Below are 22,404 nucleotides of genomic sequence, written 5' to 3'. Positions count from 1 at the left end.
TTTAATACTAAACCTTTAGCGGCTCTGCCATGTTTCTGGGAAGGAATGCAGCATTAATAGCCTTTCTATGCCATCTGCGCACTGCAAAAACACAAATTACCACCAAGTAATTTTGATCTAGTTTTTAGTGCAAATATCTCGGTACACCTGAAATAAGAAAAAAGCTAACTTACAAGCAACTTCTCAGCAAGATGAAGGAAAAAGCACTAGTACTTTCTCTTCAGTATTAAGGAATTATTGGCTCAAAACAAGCTCCTTTATCTTGCTGAAAAGTTACTTAAGTTTTTTTTTTCCTTATATCAAGTATACTAATATATTTGCACTAGAAACCAGAACAAAAGTGCATTGTGGTTTTACAGTGCGCTTATTTCAGGGGTATCCTGTTAAAACAAACCCAAATAAAAAGTTAGCATCACTGCCCTCAGGAATAAAAAAGCTGCAGAGAAATAAACGTGGCGCTAATCCATAGCTCCCCGTAATGCTGATGTCTGGAGGAGGGGGCGGGGCTTCTCTGATAGTAAAAGACTCGTTTAGCGTACAGGTAACTTTTGCCAGGTGCTGCTTAGTTGCCGGTATCAGAGGAGCTGGGCCAGGGCTCGGAGCTGCGCCTGGTCAGGGTTGGAAGCCATCCACTCCAGGGGTTGAAGGTCCTGCTCATCTCCGAGGGAGTCGTCGGCGACTGTGACGGTGACGGGGCGGCGCCGCTCACCAGAGTGGTCAGAGCAGCCGAGCCAGTTGACGGTGAGTACGGGTGCAGTGTGGAATCTGCGCCCGTTGACCAGATGGAGTTGCTGAAAGGCGTGGTGGCAGACCACGGGCTGCAAGTGTTTCCCAGGAACGACTGTGGCAAAAAAAAAACAAAAAAACAATGGAATCACTGAACAGAGCGAGCCACGGCGGTGACCGAAAGCGCTGTGGGGCGGGGAGCTTACGGCCGTCGGGGCGGTGGGCGAGCCGGAGCTGCTGGGCCAGGAGTGCAGGGGGTCGCTGCTGGGCATGTCCCAGATGGCCGGGGTGAACTCGGGCCAGCTCGGCTGAGGCTCCGAAGGCTTTGGGAGATTCATCCCACTGAAAACTAAAGCAGACGCACGAGAACACATGGCGTGACTTTGGCTGTCTAACCATGTTACGCAACATGCTCGGGATCAGGCGAGCATGTTGGGATCAGGCAGGATCAGGTTACGTACCTTGTGTCAGGTTGAAGGAGCTGTTGGGTCCGAAAGCAGAGAAAGAGTTGTCAGATTTGTAGTTTGGACTGCCGACCGTGTCAATCGGACTCCATAATCCAGAACTTCAGGAGGAAAGGGGAAAAAAAAAAAAAAAAGGGGAAGAAGAAAATTAGGAATGGCGCGTAGATGCTTCAGACTGAATGTATGTTTTTTTTTTGTTTTTTTCCTGTACCTGTCTGAACTGTCGCTTTCCACTGACATCATGTTGGCCAGAGTCTTGGCTTGGTTGTCTCCTTTTCCCGGGCCGGAGCCGCCTGCAGAGAGCATCCAACCTTACTGCTGAGGCAACCCCATCACTGGCTGCGTTTCCGTTACAAATGTGCACATAACTTTGTCAATATTTCACCAAACACGATTTCGTAAATGCCACATACTGCCTTTTTATTACATAAAAAACGTGAATAAAGTCAAGCGTGAATAAGATTGACATTAAAAATCACGCCACCATCGTCTGACAGCTCCCTGTCATCTTTACCGTCTTTTCTGCAAGGAGTAGAGAAGATGAAAAAGACGTTTCAAGTGGTTTGCCACAAAAACACTTGCAAAATTTGTGTATTTTGTGAAAAACACAAATTTCGAAAAAGAACACGACATCCTAGTGCAAAAACGTATCAAAAAAACGTGAGTTTTTCAAAATGGGAGTAAATGTATTTTCAGAATTACAATTTTCACAATTATATGGTTGCGTTTTCTTTGACCTTTGTATTGCGCAAATTGGAATTATGAACATAGATTCATTTAATGGAAACAATCAAATTAAGAAAAAATGTTTTTCACAAAAAAAATAAACTTTCAGCATCACACTGGTTTGTATACCGCAGCACACGATTAATGAAAAGTTGTCATTAAAAAATGGTTGAATCTGTTGCTCTTCTGTAAAAACTCAGACTGCAATTTCCCGAAAACTCTGCATATATCCATAGCCGCTTCCAAATACCGCGTGAACACACTTATCCATGTGTGATTTTCATTTAATTTCTTATTTAATGGAAATACCGCAATTGCAAAATTGTGTTTTTTCCTCGACATCTGCAGGATACGGAAAAAGTTCTGCGCGAGTTTGTAAGGGAAACGCAGCTGCTGTTGGGGCTGCGGTACCACGCTCGCTGCAAACTCACCTGGGCTTTTGTCGTAACCTGCGGCTACAGCGGCGAAAGTGGGGTTGCCGTTCTTGCCTGGGAGTGGTGCGCCTGCAGACGGCTTATTTCCTGGGGCCTTTTTCTGGTTCAGCTCGCTGGGAAAACAAAACAAAGGCAAATCTTTAGAAGCATTTTCAAACTAATCCAGCTTATTCATAAAGCAGTTTGTACAACGTTACGGAGAAATCGTCCCGACTCGTGGAAAACAATTAATAGCTACATTATTGAGGAAAACTACAACAGCGTTAATGGGTTTTGCATCCTATGCGATACAGAAAATTCACACGCCGTAGACAAGAGGGCCGTCAACCACCTGCACTTTGCACCGCTAGTTTAAAAACAAACTAACGCAGGTATATAAAGTTCAAAATGGCGGACCGCATGGACAAAGACATACATTGTCAGGTATGAGTTATTTTTCATATACATACTGATGTGAGAGGACTTGCTTTTGTAAAATATTCTTTAAGAGTGATTTAATATACACTGCTCAAAAAAATAAAGGGAACACTCAAATAACACATCCTTGATCTGAATGAATGAAATATTCTCATTGAATACTTTGTTCAGTACAAAGTTGAATGTGCTGACAACAAAATCACACAAAAATCATCAATGGAAATCAAATTTATTAACCAATGGAGGCCTGGATTTGGAGCCACACACAAAATTAAAGTGAAATGTTCCCTTTATTTTTTTGAGCAGTATATATATTTTCAAAAAAATATTAATTACATTTAAACAGCTTACATATCGAGACGTGAAATGTCCGTAACCTGGGGGATACGTTGTCCAGTTAGGGTACAAAAGAGGAATAGTTGCACTCAAATTTCATTAAATTTATAGATAATCGCTATTAAAACAGTGCTTAAGCTTTGTTTTACCCTCAAATGTAGACTATTTTAATTTATTGTGTATTATTTATGAATTCAGGGTATTTCAGTGCAGATTTTCTAAGGCTAGAGGAAGATTGATCCTTGTACAGAGTCAGGTTCTGGTTCTGCTGGAGGTTTCTTCCTGTTAAAGGACAATTTTACCAATCCACTGTCACTACATGCATGCCGAATAACAATGACGGGGTTCAATTGAATTTCTTTTAACAAATGTCTCAAGTTGGTTAATTGCTGCTAAATTGAATTGATACCGATTTGTGGTATTTGTTTTTACATTTTGAAATGCAAAACATATAAAAACAAGGTAGATTCATTGCTTACAATATTTCAAATTTTATTTAAAACAAATATGCAAAAGCGTAATTTTTTATACCCCAAACGCCTGGATACATCAGAAAATGGTAATTAAATAATTTCCAAATATAAAAATGTGTGTCTGCCCATTAAAGTGTTATGAAGCGGTTCATTTGTTCATGCACATCGACATGTTTCATCCCAGTTTATTCACATTTAATTGTGCAGAAAATGTGATTGTCTGAACGAATCAAACGTTTTCTAAGCAACCACCGTGTTTGCAGATGGCGTCGAATAAAAAGGCAGTATGTGGAAAACACAAAAACAGCCAGGCACAGAGAGAAAACTCTGGGAAACGACCAAAGTTATCAGCCACCGTTAGCGGTCTGTGAACCAAGTCAATACGCTCAGCTCTCCCTCTCACTACCAGTTATTGAAGAGAAAGCAACAAGTAAAAGGGGCTGAAGCCGAGGAGGAGATAATGAACGTGGAAACCGCACAGGGCAGAGTGGATGAAATGGCTTCTTCAGAAGCTAAACTGATATAAAAGGAGCATCAGGATGTGGCAACACAGAAATACAAGTCTACTAATACAGGAAGTGGTTAGTGGCGCTTCGGTGTGAGATTATTTCCTGGGGCCTTTTTCTGGTTCAGCTCGATGGGAACCAGCGAACACTCAGAACGCGTTTCTGCAGAACGCTGCTTTTTGTGCTTTGTAAAGCTGGGCTTAGTTTCTGACTCTTTTCTCAGCGTAGCTCTGTTTGTTTGAGTCACTTAAAAAGTTTTTTTTGAGCCATTTTGACACAAACTTTATTTTTATATCTACAGTGACTTTTTTTTCTTCTTTACAAAACCGTTTAAACTCAGTCAGATTTTATGGAGAACATCCCTGAACATAAAGTTTTACGTCTTGCCACCAATTCTTGACTGTTGAGTTAGGTCTGGCCTTTGACTGGGCCACTCGAGGAGCTTTCATTTATCGTAAAATTTCTAATAAGAGTTCTGATTTGTTGCGATCTTGATTAGTTTCAGTTATTGACGGTAAATGAAAACTGAAACCTTTGATATTGTGGGAAATGTTAGTTTTTACTATTTTCTCCAATGTTTCTTCTATGAACGCATCTATAATGATTAGCTAATTCAAAAGTATAATTAAATGAAGTTTCTGTGTGAAGTTTAAATTATGTTAGTAGCTGTGTTTCCACTAACCATAAAATTGAGCAAACTGAAATTGTGGAAACAAACATGACTAATGGAAACATGGCACCAAAAAAGAAAACGTAAGTTTTTTTAACATTCTGCGTAAAGATTTTTTTTTTTTTCAAAATACGTATTTTGCAAAACTGCAATGGAAACACCTTTTTCAAATTAAGAGTCACATGATCTACAACTGGATGTTACTACTGGCAGAAACGACAAGACAACAGGGAGGAGGATGATGTTATTTTTTTTTTCATGTAATATGCAGCTTTCTCAGAAAAAGTTGTGCCTTTTGAATGTGTTAAATCCGTAGCTCTTCTATAATATCATCCACTATAATTTCCTGAAAATGCCTCATGTAGCTGCCACCAAGTATGAGGTTTGTCGCTTCAATGCCTGAATCAGACACTAACGTCTCCTCTGATGGATGATGAATGATGAGCCCCGGCATCATGGATGAATTATCAATATGTCTCATGTAAATGTTTACATCCGTTGCCTCCATGGTTTGTAATGACTTTCTCGTGAACAACCGTATTTACGTGCGATTTTAATTGCATTTCTTATTTATTGGAAACACCGTAATTGCAAAATCGTGTTTGTTTTTTTCCCCCACATTAGCGGAATATGGAGAAAGGTAGTGAAAACGCAGCCGGCCACAGACCTGGTGCTGTTCAGCACACTGCTGTAGGTGCCTCGGGACAGTAAGCTGGGCGAGGTGGGCGGAGGGGAGCAGGTCCCTGCGGTGGCCGACCGCTTCAGGAAAGGATCTGCGTTTAATGTCTGCAAGGAGATCTGCTGGAGGCTGTCTGCTGCTGAACAAGGGGAAAAAAGAAAAGTGGTGAGTGATTTGGAGCTTGAACCGACTCCAGGAACGATCAGGACAGTTTCCAGTGTGCACTCACGCATGCTGTTGATAGGAAGAGGGATGTCCCACTCTGGAGGAGCATAGTCCTTCTCTCCCTCTGAGCTGCTGCTGTGGCCTAGCTCCAGGACGGAGGAGCTCGACGACAGCTTGGCTAAAAGCAGGGGCCGCCCGTCATCCGGCTTCCCGTCTACTGTTGAAGAAACAAAAACGGGTCACCAAAATGATCCCAACAGAAACCGGGAGCAGAACGCGAACACTCGGAACGCACTTCTTTGTTTCTGTGCCGGTCTCGTCTTTGAGATGAGGGGGTGAAGAGCTTTGGACGGAAAGCTCCTGCGCTGCTTGTTTTCCAGCGGCGTTACGTATGGCAGCTCCAGAGAACTGCAGCGATAAAAATTTGTCAAACATAAACCAACGAATGCGAACTCAATTTAGTAAAAAAAAACAAAAAAACAAACAAATCAAACCTGGACTTCTCTGTTTGGGTCTCTTTCTTTGCAGCTTCTTGTTTTCTTTCTTTGGGTTTGCTTGAGAAATTTGAAGTTTCCTCTTTTGTCTTCCCAGGAGTTGTCGTCCTCCCTTTCTTTTTCACTGGTTCCTGTCAGAAATTATGCATTTAAGTAGATTTATGAAAATATTCACACTGAGATTGATACTGTATCGTAGCACTCCAAAATATTATCCACTAATTTCTAGTTCAAATATTTTATTTTTGTCTTTTTTCCAGTGTACCAACAGTAAGTAGTGCTAATTTCACTGGTATATTATTTCACTGGAAAACATGTAAAAATGTCTTGTTATATTTGAAATAATCTGCCAGTGAAACTAGTTCCTCTTAAAATCAATATTAAAGGATTATTTACTTAAAACAAGCTCATAAATATTGTTGAAAAGTTACCTGTAAGTTTTCTGTCTACTAAGAGATTTACAGAAGAAACTAGACAAAAATAAGGGCCTTGGTAAGAGTTTGTGTTTTTAAGACGAACCTCTTTGAGGTTTGTCTCCAGGTCTGGGTTTGAGGTCTCTGTGGTGGTGGAGGAGCTGTCGTCGTTGTCTGCCAGGTTGTCTTTCAGCTCGTCTCCCTGAGTCTTTAATCTGGGCTTTTTCTCCTTTTCTTCCTTCTTTCTCGACGCTTTTGTTTTTGAACGCTGCTTCCCTTTGGATTCTAACACTGGAGACAAAACAACCACGGTTTGTTAAACGCCAGCGGAGCCGCGCCGGCTGACATCGAACCACATCTAGAAGACGGTACCTTTGCTTTGAACGGATCGAGAGCTCTGGTCCTGTAGGGCCTCGGCGGCCAGCGACTCTGGACGATCGAGGTCGTTGTCCATGGCTCCTATGAGGCTGGAGTATTCCGGGTCCTCCTGCAACGACGCCCCAGGTGAACTTTGACCCTGGAGGTCCAGCTGTTTGACGTTGCGAGCCTTCCGGTTGACCAGCTGGCAGGGGGCCGGCGGGCCGTCCTGGCCGGAGGCTGAGCTCGCTTTGGGCAGCTGAGATGGAGCCGCCGGCACAGACGGGCGGCTGAAGGGCATCCTGGGCCTCTTGTCTTGGCTGTCGGGCTCCAGTAAGTTCCGGCCGCTGCTCTGTCGACCTCCGACCCTGGCTGAGCCGTTGCTGGATGGATAAAACCCCCTGGAGTTCTGGGACGAGTCGCTGTAGTCACTAAACCAGACAGGAACAGAGAAATCAGATTAGTTGTGGAGCTGAAATGATTAATCATGATTAATCACGATTAATCATGATTAATCACGATTAATCATGATTAATCACAATTAATCATGATTAATCACGATTAATCATAATCATCAATAACTTAGTAAAGCAGTAAAGACTCTAAAACAACACTGAAAGAGGTAATCAAGTCAAAACAAAGCATTTTAGATAAAAAACTCCTTCTTTGTCTGTAAATCTGTTTTACCCAAAAGTCCTCAAGTTTAAGCTTCACCTGGTTCCAATTCTGTCAAAGTCCAGTTATTAATTGGTTACTGAAAAATAACATCCCTTAGTTTTAAGAGATGCGAATACTTCTGCAAAGCTATGTAAAAGTTTTAAAGTAAGAATTGCTTACAAATTATTAGGTTACATTTTAGTTGTTTAAAAACTGAACATGAAAACGGTCCGAAGTTGAAACAAGCTTCTGCATGACACCGACCAGAATGCAAATTAATACAGATAAGAAGCTTAATTTGACCGAGCAAAGCTTTACTTTGTGATAATATATACAAATCAGCTCAATGGCTGCCGATAGACACCAGAACCAGTTATGGTCACAGTGGTTAGGCACCGACACTAAACCACAACCCAGAGTCCACAGGAGGTTTTCCCTACGCTCAAGAGGCCTTAAAACACAAACTGTGATTGAACTTATGACATTGTTTAAAGTCTAAATTACAGAATATTAGGGTCATTGTAGATATAAAATAAAAAAATAAATAGATGAATGAATAAAAAAAATTGCCACTTTCCATCACAAAACAGAAATTTTGAGATGTCAGAAATTTTTTAGAATAAAGAATGAAACTTCTGGGTTTCAAAAGTAAAACATTTGCTGGACAAAACAAAGTTTGAGAAATTATCTCAAATTTCCGACTTGTGAAACTCAGAAATGTCCTAAACATTCTATACACGTTCTGAGACTAATCTCAAAATTCAGAGTTTTTTCAATTTAATTGTCAATTTTCAAACTCAGAAATTTCATTGGTTGTTTCTAGGAAATTTCTGAGTTTTTTGGCAGAAATTCACTCCCTTTTTTTCTCCTCCATCTACACTGGCCATAACACACTGTTGTACAGATCAGATTTTTTTTTTTACTGCATTTAACATATTGTACATTTTGTGGACTCAAAGTGAAAAGAAGCGAATTTAATGCCTGTTGCAGTAACAGGCCAGGATATCTGAGTGTTGTAGGACATCATTGTCCACATCTGAGAGGGTGTGGACAGTAATGAGCCTATAATCAGTGTTCTTTGTAGACATGGGGACACACCCGTTTCTCTTTGGGAGCCAAACTGCACCGCCTGACCCACAGAAATATGCATCTAAATCAGCCAGTCGTGACTGGAGATATTGTCTTCAAAGGCACAACTCTTGCTTGGATGCATGAAATCCTGCAGCTGAGATTGGCTATTGCAAGAGCACAATTTGGATTTGTGAGATTCTTTTATTTATTGATAGAAAATAAAATAGTGAATCAAAGACGTTTTTTTTTTCTTTTTTTTTTTCTCCCGTCACTTACTTTAAATCTCTGTGAATTTGGACAATTTCCCTGAGGTTAAACGGCCGCCCCGTCTCCATGCTGGAGTTGGACTCCACCGAGACGCGCCTCTTGAAAGGCTCCCAGATGCTCTGCGCCTCCAGGTAGGCGGTGACTATCACCAACAGAAACATGGAGCTGCAAAGAAAAGAGATGCATGAGCCATCTGCGAAGGCCCAAAGTAAAACTCATCTGACGGAGTCGCTCCCACCTCATGACGACGGACACTATGATGTAGAGCTCCAGCTCCCAACTGGGTCGGGGCAGGGTTTCGGCGCAGGCGGCCAGCATGTGGTAGGGCAGCGAGGCGTTCAGGACGAACACGAACTCCGAGCCGCCCTGCGTCACCAGTTTCAGCTCCCGGATCACTCGGGACGAGGTGAAGTCGGGTGTAAACCTGAAGCAGAAATGGGACCAAAACTCACCCGTCTGCATCCTTTCACTGAGCCGTATGTCGCTCACTCCTGGCTCTTCAGAAGTATCGACATTTGTTCGCTTTCAGAATGAAATGGAGTCGCCATGACAACATCAACAAATGGTATAATGCAACTGCTTAGATGCACTGTTTTGGTTGGCTGTCAAACTTATTTTCATTTTGAGCCTCATCAGGATCATAAATGTTCTTAAAGGGCTGGTTGTGCCAGGATGGGTTGATAAAACTAATTAAAGAGCTGTTAAGTTTTTAATAGAGAGCCATTTCTTAAAACTAAATATTGAAAATGATTTCACATTGTCCCTCAAGGATTGTTTTAGTGATTTCTTCACAATCAAAATCTCTGATTTTGTGCAGCTAATTTAGAAATATTTGCAAGGAAATATGCAGTTTGCCCTTATTTATGAGGTTAAATTTGACTAGGCTTGTCACCATCAATTTTGCTGTATGATAAATTTTCCAAATAATTATTGCGATAAGCGATAATATTGTTGTTTTGAGAGCATTTTCAAATGAGAGCATTTTATTATCGTACCTTTAATAAAAAGGTACGATAATGTACGTTTAACCTCTCAAAGACCAATAAACTTAAATTTTGTACAGAACATAGATATTTTAAATATCCAAAATAAAGCACAACAAGCAAAAACGATAAATAAAATGGAAACAGAAACCACACACAAACAATCAGATGGATTATGAAGTCTCTGTTAACAAAACTGCCTTTTAAAAATATGGAAATTATTGAGCTCATTCTAACTTAGCATGTGATTAATTGATTAATTGCGACAGGCTTAAATGAGGCTTTGTGAATTGCTGAATCAACGTAATGCAGAGGAAGCAATGAAATAAAAGTAAGAAATACCACCGACCACAGGCGGGAGTTAGCGGTCACTTAAATGGGGTGTTTTCATTTTTTGTAGAAAATTTGCAATAAAGTCAGAGTTGAGTATTAGCATGAAAAAATGCAGCGGATTGTTGATTTTCCATGAATTTCCACAATTGTGGAATCATGACAAACTGGTAGGGCTGATAGATTTGATGTCTGGAGTTTAGATACGCACATGAAAAAAGATACTGCGGACCAGATGTGGCCCCTGCGCCTTGCGTTTGATACATGTGTCCTAACGGGTAAAGTCAGTAAGCTTGCAATAACAGTTTTTAAATTATGTGTGTAGTACATATGGCCCTTTAATTTGGAAACTAATTCCTGGAAACGAGGCGTGCAGGACATGATAAACGTGTCAGAAGCAGAGCCTTTAACAAAACACCCATTGTATTCATTACACCTGTTTACCTACCTAGATTGGTCAAAATGATTGTTAAAAAGACAATTACATATCATTAGTCTGAATAAAGCCTCACCAATATAATGCAATCTGAAACAGACCACAACCTGGCTGGCTGAGTAACGCAAAGTAAAATATTAATAACTTAAAAAGCAAGCAGGTTATTTAGTCATTTTTGCCAGTGAAAGAGTAAGACAAACAGTTTTGATCACTCACAGTATGACGATGTCTTTTGAAGCATTCGGCTTGAGTGCAAACTCCTGGCAGTTGAGAACTTTGAATCCATATCCTTCGCAAGCTTGGCCGTTGATTTCCGCCGATTTGATGGTGATCGGGAGCAGCCCAGTGTTCTCCACTCTGAAGGTTCTCTTGAGAGTAAAGTTTGGCTCCTTAACTTTTATTTCTGGAACACAGGACGGATCGAAGGTTAATAAAAACAAAACAAAACAAGAAAAAGCCATTTGTTTGGTAAAGAGCCATGGCTAATGGCTTTAGAGTTAAAGAAACTGTTTTTCCATCACACGCTTGCCCTTCCTCCCCGTCACTTTCTGACTCAAAAGTTGGTGGTTGTTTTTCGACCAACCCAGTTTGCTCTGATTGGTTAAAAACGAGGCAGGCCCAGTCAGGTGCTTTCCCTTTGTTTAAACCTGCCAAACTAGCCGTACGGCAGAGACTACTGAGCCGTGTCTTCATGGAGACACGGCTCCTTATGTGAGGGGAGGAAAAGCCTGGACAACGATGAAAGCGCCTCAAGCTCTCCAGGGTCACTGTGTTCGGTTATATATGCATCTCTGAGGCAAAGATCTGGCAGTACAGCCACAGCTTTTAACAGCTTTGTTGCCCTTTTAAATTCAAACCACATATTTAAAGTTGATATAAAAAGTCTCTGACTTTGGGCTTAATTGGTTTTAGATCAATTTGGTCCCGCTTTATAATAGGGATGAAACGAATATCGGGATGAATCGCGATAAATTATTAAAATAATCATCAACTCATTTAGTAATTGATTTTTAGTATAGTATACAGACTCCAAAAAAGGCTATTTGCTGAAAGAACAACACACTCAGAGCAGTAAGTAAACCAAAACATATGAGTTTTCTATTTAGGATGAAAAATCTTCTTTGTCTGTAAATTATGTTTCCACAAAACTCCTTAAGTGGAATAGTTTCAGTTTTACCTGGTTTAAAAATCTCCCATTAATCACCTTTTGCTATCCAATTATTTATAGGTTATTTAAAAAATAAAACAAATTACCCCCATGTCTTTTTTATTAAGTCAAGCAGAAAAGTTTTTGGCATGTGGATGAAGTATTTTTAGCTGCAGATGCATCAGTACAAGTGATCAAACGTTCACTAAGGGAATGTTACTGCATTGCATTTTAGGCTATAAAAAGTTTATTTTCTCATGTAATGAAGGAATTGAAACATTTAATTGCATCTGTCAATGTATTTCAAATATTGCGTAAGAAAGGCTGAATGAAAAATCAGCAGAAAGTGCCAAATGTTTTTAACCTGATTAATTGATTAACCGTCAGAATAGTACATTACTAAAACAATGTTTAGTTACAGCCCTACTTTATCACCACAGATAAGACATTAATGACCTGTGAGTGTTGGATTGTGTCTTTAGCGCATTGTTATCTGCTTTCATTCTTTGTATTTGATCAAACGTGCGTGAAAAAGAGGCGCATGTCTGCTGATGCTCCTGGTCCACCTGCCGTTTCGCTATGACATTTATATCGAGTTACTGCAGAACTACTCACACTACCGCTTGAACTTTTCCTCATATTGTCAGATTTCTCCCATGAGTAACCAAGCACCCTGAATGCAGCATCCCCCACTGTGAAGCTGGTGGGGGATGTCGTTAGTGTATTTCTAATGTTGTATAAAAATAGAAGGTGACGGCAGAATCATGCTGTGGGAATGCTTTGAATACTTTTGCAAGTCACTGTGGATGAACAACTGTGCAGTTCTGTTTTTAAACTCCTTGTTTAAACATTCATGAAAAGCATGAGCTCATTTTCATTCAAAGGGACTTTCCTTTGGGTACTTTTCACAAAATTAGAAAAAATAAGTCCTTGTCATATTGCCTGTAATCACTAATATTCCACAGATGTTAATGCAGCCTGACTCCTAATATTTGTTTTCTTAAATCATTATTTTTGTAATCGATTATTCTATTTTTCTGACAATTGGATTAAAAAAAAACTATAATTTTTTTTCACGATCACTAAAGCCTTTCACATACAATTGTAGAAATACATTAAAATATACAAATGAGTTTTATTGCTTAAAATGCAATAAATTTAGAGAACAATTGATCGTTTGAAGCAAATTATACATTTGCAGCGAAAAGGAAATAAAAAATTAAAACGTGAAAAACTCAGCCCTTTCTGCTCGATTAAGCATTTCTGCAGTTTACGGCCTATCTGGTTAAGGGTTGATCGTTCCACAGTGTCTGATTCCTTGCAACTCTCTCTCAGTTCCACTCCCAGAGATCTGGACGTACTTTCTGTGCAGTCTTTCAGCAGCGCCTCTGTGATCTTGAACCTCAACGAGCTGCCCTGCCCCGGAGGCTTCCCCGCCACCTTCAGGCTCTCCGTCGTGCCGCGTCCGTGGAGCACGATCGTGTCAATCACCGTCAGGTTGTTCCTGAACGCATTCCCAAAACACCCAGAGGATAAACATGTCACTGTATTTAGTGAGGCCACAGTTCTCTGGACTTTAGCAGATATGGTTACCTGACTATAAGAAGGGAGGAGACGCTGTGGTTTCTGACGGGCGTGAACCTCACGCTGAATGACTTCACTTCCCCGGGCAGCAGCATGAGATTGTAGACAAAGGGTCTGGTGGAGCCTTCGACAAACCCTGAGCTGCTCTTTATTAGGGACGTCTGCCACACAAACAAGAGAGGCTGTTAGCTGCTAACAGCTTTCACATGCTGCCTCAGCAGCGCTACGATTAGCAGGAGGGAAGCCAGTAAATAATGCAGCGCTCACTTGGTTTCTGTGAACCTGGAACTCGAATGTGCTTGTATCAATGTTGATGCTGGACAAATTTCCCAATGGCAACCTGAACGTTTAGAGCACAATGAGACAATGAGTGGGAGAAATGACCAGAGAATAGATCCTGTAGAGTTGAAAGGATTCGTCACCTGTCGGCCAGCTTCCCAGAAAACACAGAGGGGTTGGGAAGAAGCGCCAGCGGGAGAACTTGGACGTAGACGGGGACGTCTGCAGGGTTTTGCAGGATCACCTCCTCATCCTGCATTGTAACAGAAACATCAGCTTCCTCCGGTTCGAATACGCCAAGAGATAATCCTGCGTGTGTGTCATGAAACGGAGGGCTTTAACTCACTGAGGAGCTGTTTCTGGTGGTCAGGGGGAACATGATTCTCTGTGAGGAGTTGACGAGTGAAGGCCAGGTCAAATGGGCCGTGACTTTAGCTTCGATGTTCTTCTGGAGGTCCGTGTTGACTTCGAAGATGGCTTCGATTCTCCAGGGGGAAGGAAAAGGGAGAACATTTGAGTTTTTCAGCAAGAATAGTAAGGCTCAAACTTAGCATATGGCGTGTTTCACAAACAGGAAAAGCTACACAGTTTTCTGGGGCTATTCTTTTACCCCGCATCGTTTCATTTCAGAAAACTGAACCTTCAGGATGGAGTTATGTCTGGTTAACATTTCGTGATGCTGAATAGTGCAAACAGGTTGTTTCAGTTAAGCCTGTCACCATAATAAATTTAACTGGAAGTGAGCAGCTCGTTTCCAGTAGCTAAACCAGTCCTGAGTTACAGAACCAGTGAGCGAAGACGTCTGTGCACGACTCAAACCTTTAGCTCACAGAAACTTCCTGCTAGAGAAAACCCTACATAGAATGACAGTAAATAGTCCTGTGATGACAAAATTTAAGACCTGTGATTAACATATTTAAGGCTGATAAATTTTTTTTTTTAATGAATTTAAGAGATTTCAAGACCTTAATTTTAGATAAATGAATTTAAGATATGCGGACCCCCTGAAGAAGGGACTTGAAAATGTTATTTTCATTTTATATATTAACGATGCTAAAATCCTCTTTTTTGTTAAAAGATATGAGCAGCAATTTCAACTCATTTTTTTCAAAAACAGTGTTACGGCAGAAATGAAGCTTAATACCAAAATTTGTAACTTTAATTGCAACTAAACCAAAAAGAAAAAAAAAAAAAAACAGGGCCACAAAATCAGCGATTTTAAGTCGCAACAATCACCAACAAACTTCGCAAAATCCCAGAGGGACTGAAAAGATGCTTACTTGTGTCCTGAGCGCTCTTTGATCTCTTTCCATCGTTTGAGGAGTTTCTGATGAAGGTCTACGTCAGCATCCCAGATATCTTCCTGCAACACCAGACCGTGAGGCTTGGATTCAGCTGCGAGATAAAAAAATAAAAATAAAAAAAAGAAAAGAAAGAAGAGAAACAGAGTTACACTTGGAAAATTTTTTAACATTTGCAAAAGGAAGAGAAAACTCAATAAAAAGAAATACTGAATGTGTAAAACCCAACATAAATTAGGAGCTCAGGAAAGGTCTGAGAGGACAGACGTAATAAACTGGAGCTCTAATTTACATTCAGTCGTCAACAATTCGTTATCTTAGATCGGGTTAAGTGCATTTTAGCCAGATCTACAGGCGCTTTGCTATAAATCACTAGCAGCAGTAACTACTACAAGCAGGAAAATAAAAAATGACACTTTGTTTTTGAAATCACTGCACAGCATGAGTGATGCCAACATGATCCCGCTTCCCCATGGAGACAGAAAGCCGATCTATCTACACCAAACTTACATTTAAGCACAAATGGCAGGCCCACATAACAGTGATCACCACACTGCAAGCTGGCGTCAAAATAAATATTTGCCACCTGGAAAACATGGGGAAAAAATAAATAAATAAATAAATAAAAATAAGTTTACGTCCACAACAGCAACAACAACAACAAAAGAATCAATTTCAAACCCTGAGGAGGATTTTCTACCTTGGATTTTCGTCTTGGCTCCAGCTCATCTTTGTTGTTGCGCAGACGCTTGTAATAGAACCTGATGTCCTCCGTCAGCGACTGGATCTGCTGCAGCCGGACTTTTTGTGTGAAGGAGCTCTGGATGTTGAAGCTTTGGTGAACGACTTTTCCCTGAGGAAACAACAGGAGATACGGGACTCGCATCACACAGTTAAAACCCACCGTAGGGCTGGAAAAATTATTTTAGTAATCGATTATTTGATCGATAAATCGGATTTAAAATTGTCACATTCTGCAGATTTTTCATTTAACAACTCAAGTGTTTTCTACACAATAGAATAAATACATTAAAAATATGCAAGTAAACAATTCAGTCCTTTCTTATAAAAGAAAAAACATTTAAATGCGATAACAGCACTCCTTAAGTGAATGTTTAATTAGTAGTAGCAAATGATAAATCTGCAGTTAAAAAACAATTATAACGTGAAAATCTCGGTTCTTTCTCCTCGACTCATCAATACAGTGTAGGACTGAGATGACTGTATTTTCTAGACTAATTCAAAGCAAAACCTGATTGCATTTACAGACAAAGAAGGGTTTATTTTAAACTTAATGGCAAATTGCATATATATATTTTTTGTGCGGTTTTAGTTTATTTGCTGCTCCGAGAATGTTGCTCTTGTTTGGAGTCGGAATATTTTAGTTAATTGTTGATTTGTCGGTCATTTCAAAATCAATTTCATCACAATTCATCCGATTAATCGTCGCAGACTGTTTTCTTAAATCAAACAGGATGTTTGATTTTTTAAAAAAGGAATCCACAATTTTTGTGAATAAGTTCGAGCACGACACGACTGAAAATCACAAAAGGCCTTTTTCTGTAGGCTAGACGCCAGTTACCAATTAATCAGTTACTAAATTAGTTGACGATATTTCAATTAATCACGATTAATCCGACTAATCGTTTCAGCCGTACACGTCTTATGTGTCCCCAGAGTCAAACTTGTGTGAACTCCTGACTGTTACTCACTGGAAACGAAGGTTGCAGCACGATGTGCCTGGGTGAACTGTTTAATGTCCCCACTGCAATCAGAGCTTTGACTGGGATGGTCAATATCTGAAGCCACAAAAAAAAAAGAAGAACGTGAACATGAGAGATGACTCGAGCTGCTATTTTCTCCCTAAAAAGCTAAAATAAAAAACATAAACCAACCTCATAATCTGTTGTGATGTGAATGGCTCCGTCGTACACGCCCTCCAGCGCTTTGGCGATTAACGTCACTCTGAAAGCTGCATAATAGCCAGATGCTAGAATCACCTGAAGACACAAGAAGAGATGATTATTTCTTTCTGGGAAAGTGAGGTAGGAATATGACGTTTTACAGTGTAATGTTTCCTTTTTGTGACGAAACAAAAATTGCTATTTAAGAATATATATATATATATATATATATATATATAACACTTTAGTCAGCAGTAAAGACAGTAATGTTTGGTCATCTTAATCCTTTTTTACGAGTCACAACAACAGAGATACTTTCATTGTTTTTAATTGGATTAGCAACAGTGCCTTGCAAATGTATTGGCACCTCTGATCGTTTTGTCACCTTAAACCACAATCTCCATTATATTTTATTTAAATTTGACAAGCTAAATCAACAAAAAAAAGTAGTGCAAAATTGTGAAATGGACGGAAATGATGCATGGTTCATACATAAACGTGTATGTAATGTGAAAAGATATCATCATCGTCCATTAGTGCATTGTAATACTGTAGACTAATAACACTCTGAAGCATTTCTCAGAAGTAGTTTTCTGCTACAACACAACCATGGCTACTTTTAGAAAACATGTAACTTTTTTTTTTTTTTATTCAGTTTATTGGTCTGAAAGCATTTATTTTCTCATCTTCCACAGGAACAAGTTGTACCTTTTGGTTAAAAACCCCTACTGGACCACATCCCAATAACACCACAGTTACTAGGAAGGCTAAATTATTTCTCAGCTAAAAGCTTATCTGTAGTTTTACTGATGCAGGAGATTAAAACTAAATGTAACTTCAGGTTTTTCTCAATTTGTTGCGTCAAAAAAAAATAAAAAATAAAGGAACTAAAGCAGTAAATATGTCTGGACTTATACCAAGAGTCATTACAGGTGAAATATTTTGACATCTTTTAATTTCACATTCATTTTCAATCCTCTCACTCACTGGCATCTCAACACAAAACAGAAGCTGCTGTTGTAAACAGAGCTGTAGAAACCGCCGGCTTAAATAATGTTACATTCAAATCATTAAGAGGAAAAAAAAAATCTATTCCAGTAAAGCAGTGCTTTCAGGTTGTGTCAAATTCTTGCATAGCAGAAACTGCAGAGCTTACAGTAAGCAGTTTCAGTGGAAGTAAACTTCTGTAGCCACACGCTGTTCATCTCAAAAGGAAGCAGACCAACACCGCTATCAGATAAAGTGCTGTATCAGTCACAACAGCCTCACCACTGCAGCTCTGCAACACGCCAGCAAATGTGCATTTGTGTTTCAGCTCATTTACTTGTTTTGTTTTTTTTTACACTGTTTTCATACAGTTTTTATACTCTGTGAAATATTTCACATTGTGTGACATTGCAATCATGAAAAGTACAGCTCAAAAACATGTTAAAAATAAACTACAAACATGACTGAAACAGCGTGTGGGGGCTATTGTAGATAGAAAACAAAGGAGTAAATTTCCAAATAGTTCAAAGATTTTCTAGAAAAATCCTGGAAATTTACAAAAGTGGAAAACTTTCAACTATTGGGAATTTTCTGTTTCAAAAGTGGAAAGTGTTTGACTTTTGAAATTCAAAAATTTCAATGTTTTTTGAAGCGTCGATGTTTATTGTTTTATATTTTTAGAAAATTTCTGAGATTTATTTAAAAATTTCTGAGTTTTTTCTAGCAAATTTTCAACTTTTCGAAAATCTGACATTTTTAAGTTTTCTGTAGAAGATTTCTGAGATTAATCTAAAATTTTCCAAGTTTTTTTTTTCCCCGCATATGTTTGACTTTTGGAGCTAGGAAATTTGAGTTTTTCCTAGAAAATTTCTCAGATTAATCTCAAAAAGTTTTTTGACAGGAACCTGCTTCTTTTTTTCCCCCCATCTAAAATGGCCCCAATATACCACATAACATACAATCAGTATTACTGAGTGATTTGTGTCACAACATAACAATGTGTTAGAATGTCCTAGTCAAAATAAAGGCATAAATCCAGTTAAAAATGTGGCAAGCCTTAAACACTGCTGTTTACTGCTGAAGCACACACCACACTTTTCATTTTTTTTTTTGCAAACAGATTTCTAAACCACGTGACATCCTCCTTCCACTTCCCAATTACTGCACTGCTTAGTGTTGCTCCATCACACACTCACGCTTGTGGTTGCAGTGCGTTGCAATGTCAAACTGCTGTTGCAAGGTCCTATAATTTGCATTGGCTTGTATTGTTTTTAGTCTCTGACGGATCAATAAAGCCTTATCTCAAAAAGCAAACAGAAGAGAAGAGGTCAAACTAAACAGATTCCAAAGAAAACACTGTGAAGGCATGAAAAGCTTCCAGAAGCTTATAGATGCATCGTTGGGGCAACTTTTGAGGTGGGGGGGGCAAAAAAGGGGGGAGCTCACTGTTTTGTGATGCGAGGCCGAGGCGTTTTGCAGCTCCTGCAGGCGACTCAGGGCTGCTGTCGTGTTCCCCTTCTCGGTCTTCAGCAGCTCCATGGAGAGGCTGTCTCCTGTGACCAGCCAGGACTTTATCTCTAGCTGCAGGACAAGAATTCACAGAACCGTCTGAGTTTGGACGATGGACCCAGTCATTTGTTTCGCAGAACAATGCGTGACTGTACTCCATGTTCCTTGCAACTTATCACTGAATACAGCAGAAGTGGGGATGTTGGTACAAACACTTGTGTTGCGACATGAACTGCACTGGGCTGAGTATAGAAAAGCACAAGCAGGAATACCTAAAAGGCTTATGTAGACACGTCTTACACAACGGGACATTGGACAACGAACTTCAACACAAAAACCAAAGCGGGTGCCCAGGGAGGGAGGGGGATACCTGGTTGGAAAAACACCTGCAAAATGTCGCAATCATTATGTCAGCAGGTCACGTGACTGCTCACCTCGATGGGGTTGCTGTTGACGACCACGAATATGATGCTGCTGGTGTCGGTGGCGCTGCGGACGCCGAAGTCCAGGACGTTTTCCTTCACGCTGGGGGGCAGGATGAGGGGCTGTTGAAGAAAAAAAATAAATGAATTAAAATTCACAATTTCACATTTACTTCACAACAGTTTTAAATATTGTATAAAAGTGTCACACTGTGAGGAGTATTATATGCTCGCTGGTAAAATCCTTGTTATGTGGTACAAACAGCGGAGATCAAAAAAATGTAACGTAAATATACACGGTTTCCCCCAGAAAACTTGCTAAGCCCAGTGGTCGGGGTGCCGAGGCGGTCCACCGTGTTTTTGTATTAAAAGATGTTAAGGTGACAGGAAATAATATCGTTATACGTTACGGGAAAACATCGCCAGTGAAACACTACTTAAACCCACAACTAGTTTTAAAAACAACAAATCAAATTATACAATTAAAATGAATATCAATTATTTGCACTTTAGTTTAATCCAAATTAAGTCAGCAGCTCCATCAGGCCCCCCAGGGCTTCAGGGGCCCCATAAATGCTAATATTTTAACACAGACAACAGATACATGAACGTAACACTTGTTTATTGAGATGATCAATGCTGCTAAATTTGATTAAATTTCAGCATACATAAATTGAAAGATTTTAAATTGCTTAACATTTAAATCTAAGATTTTAAGGAGCTGGCAAGTTTACTTTGTAAAAGTTCAAAGAACAATTTTCATAGTTAGATTGTTTTGTTACCCTAGCTACAATCTGATGCTGTGAGTTTAATCTTTAAGTTTGAGTTCTGTTTGTTCACAAATACAATTTAGTAAACTACAATTATAACTGATTGCTTTTTAGGTTGGCCAATTAAACTACTCCCCCTCTCTCAGATTAAATCCAACACATCTGTTAGAGGTGCTGATGTTTTTAGCAACAAAAGGGGCCCCTAAATCAAATTCTGCTCAAGGCCTCATACAACCTTGGACCAGCCCTGCACGATGAGGTAATCTGTTGCACTACACAGAGATGCACAACATACGGGAGATTTAATTCAATGCTGCTAATGTGGCTTTAGTAGCTCTTTCACTTCGTGTCTGTTGGGTTTTTAATAAGTGCCACAGAAACTATTTCGGTTGGTCGAGTCTATGGGACGAGTTTCTCAGATCTCCGTGCAGCCGCGCGCACTAACTCTGTCTGACTAAGTGGACAAAGCATTTGATACGGTTTGATGCATTGTGTAACCAGAAAAATAATACTAAAAATAATAATATAAATAATATAAAATCAGTGTGATGCGTTACAGACAGGAGAGTGCGAAAGCACACCGGCCACCCAGGAACACATAGATAAACTTTACCAGCGCAGGCAGGTAAAGCGCAGGCGGGCTCTGGGCAGCTTGTTGAGATGGAAAAGCCGCACAAAATTCTTTGTTCACAAATATAAATCATTCTCACCGCTCACTCAACGCACCTCTGAAAGCGCGACTACAAGTTATTCCTGCAGTTCATGTTGAGCTGTGCAACCAGAGCTAACCAGAGTGGTGTTTAAAGTCCTACCTTGATCAAAAACTCTGGAAAGAATCATAATTCCTCACAGGGGGTTGATGTAAATATCCATACAGGTCAGCCTGTGTCCAGTTTGAGTGAAAGGAGACGCGTGGGATCCACGCTGAGGTAAACTTAATCCAGCTAATGCAGCGCGCGAGGCAAAACACAGAGGTGCCAGCGGTGTGATTGGTCCGGCTTTATGCATAAACTACAAACCTATCTTCTATAACAATATCTTTTAGGAATAAATCTGCTCCGCCAATGAAGCGCTCAGAGCTTCTCACCTGTAATTTTAATTTAATTTCTTATTTAATAGAAACACAGCAAGAGCAAAATTCTGCTTTTTTGACAGCGAAATATCAACAAAGTTTTGCTAACATTTGTAATAGAAATGCAGATATTGTGTCCAAACCCGATTCAACCAAACTAATTAACTTTAAAGGCCCAAAACAGAAGCAAACCCGACAAATTTTAATTACGATTTTACTGCTGTCATATTTAGATCATCATTTGAGGGAACTGAAAGGTCTCGTTTTTTTAGACTTAACATTCATGGTTTCTGGAATAAACTTCCTGTAAAACAACCTGAGTTCCTATAAAAACCTGTCTGTTTAGAGTTTCCTTTGATTAGTAGTAACTGGAACATTGATCAATATATATGACATTTGCTTGATGATGACATTTGACAAAAAGTAATGTTTATTTGGTTGTGTCACAATTAGATGCTATACGATGTTTTTATGGCGTAAAGCACTTTGAACTGCCTTGCTGCTGAAATGTGCTACACAAATAAACTTGACTTCATCTCCAGTATCAGCTCTTTTGCAGACTCTAGCAGGTTTTTCTTCCAGATTAAACCTGAACCCATATCCGCCTACCCATGGACTCTGACCAGCTGAACTCCAGCTGTAAAAGATTTCAAAAACAACGTAAACTTTTCCTTCCACTTCACACTTATACACTTAGCATGTCCTGGTCTGCCACGCAAATCTTAACAAAAGAGTCTTTGGTTATAACGTGACAAAACATAAAGCTTAAGAAACATGAAAACTTTAGGAAGATACTGTATGCACTATATGTGGGCTTGGCGTTTC

At 39.8% G+C, this 22,404-nt stretch overlaps 1 protein-coding gene across 4 annotated transcripts in view; it reads right to left on the bottom strand.

Annotated features, from left to right (window-relative positions):
• Window positions 1-294: 294 nt before the first annotated feature.
• The window catches only part of tmem131 (transmembrane protein 131), a 40,143-nt gene continuing 18,033 nt past the window's right edge, over window positions 295-22,404 (bottom strand). Inside the window, exons 16-41 of one of the 4 annotated variants that reach the window (XM_007571343.2) lie at window positions 19,750-19,860; window positions 19,253-19,387; window positions 16,811-16,915; window positions 16,628-16,714; window positions 15,616-15,768; window positions 15,426-15,501; window positions 14,895-15,009; window positions 13,961-14,099; window positions 13,758-13,867; window positions 13,603-13,675; window positions 13,345-13,496; window positions 13,113-13,255; window positions 10,821-11,007; window positions 9,094-9,279; window positions 8,865-9,020; window positions 6,876-7,291; window positions 6,610-6,794; window positions 6,091-6,221; window positions 5,892-6,004; window positions 5,661-5,813; window positions 5,420-5,567; window positions 2,348-2,463; window positions 1,402-1,483; window positions 1,188-1,291; window positions 933-1,075; window positions 295-841 (exon numbers count right to left, since the gene is read on the bottom strand). In XM_007571343.2, coding sequence (XP_007571405.1) covers window positions 563-841; window positions 933-1,075; window positions 1,188-1,291; window positions 1,402-1,483; window positions 2,348-2,463; window positions 5,420-5,567; window positions 5,661-5,813; window positions 5,892-6,004; window positions 6,091-6,221; window positions 6,610-6,794; window positions 6,876-7,291; window positions 8,865-9,020; window positions 9,094-9,279; window positions 10,821-11,007; window positions 13,113-13,255; window positions 13,345-13,496; window positions 13,603-13,675; window positions 13,758-13,867; window positions 13,961-14,099; window positions 14,895-15,009; window positions 15,426-15,501; window positions 15,616-15,768; window positions 16,628-16,714; window positions 16,811-16,915; window positions 19,253-19,387; window positions 19,750-19,860 — 3,798 coding nt within the window. In that variant the 3' untranslated portion in view covers window positions 295-562. Of the gene's footprint in view, window positions 842-932; window positions 1,076-1,187; window positions 1,292-1,401; window positions 1,484-2,347; window positions 2,464-5,419; window positions 5,571-5,660; window positions 5,814-5,891; window positions 6,005-6,090; window positions 6,222-6,609; window positions 6,795-6,875; window positions 7,292-8,864; window positions 9,021-9,093; window positions 9,280-10,820; window positions 11,008-13,112; window positions 13,256-13,344; window positions 13,497-13,602; window positions 13,676-13,757; window positions 13,868-13,960; window positions 14,100-14,894; window positions 15,010-15,425; window positions 15,502-15,615; window positions 15,769-16,627; window positions 16,715-16,810; window positions 16,916-19,252; window positions 19,388-19,749; window positions 19,861-22,404 lie in introns of all 4 variants that reach the window. The other 3 variants (XM_007571342.2, XM_007571345.2, XM_007571341.2) reach the window with 3 other exon arrangements.

The sequence above is a fragment of the Poecilia formosa genome, unplaced genomic scaffold (genome assembly GCF_000485575.1).
Source record: "Poecilia formosa unplaced genomic scaffold, Poecilia_formosa-5.1.2 Scaffold279, whole genome shotgun sequence".
Lineage (NCBI taxonomy): Eukaryota > Metazoa > Chordata > Actinopteri > Cyprinodontiformes > Poeciliidae > Poecilia > Poecilia formosa.
Note: the sequence above shows the minus strand (reverse complement) of the source record. Positions and strands in the feature narration are given on the sequence as shown.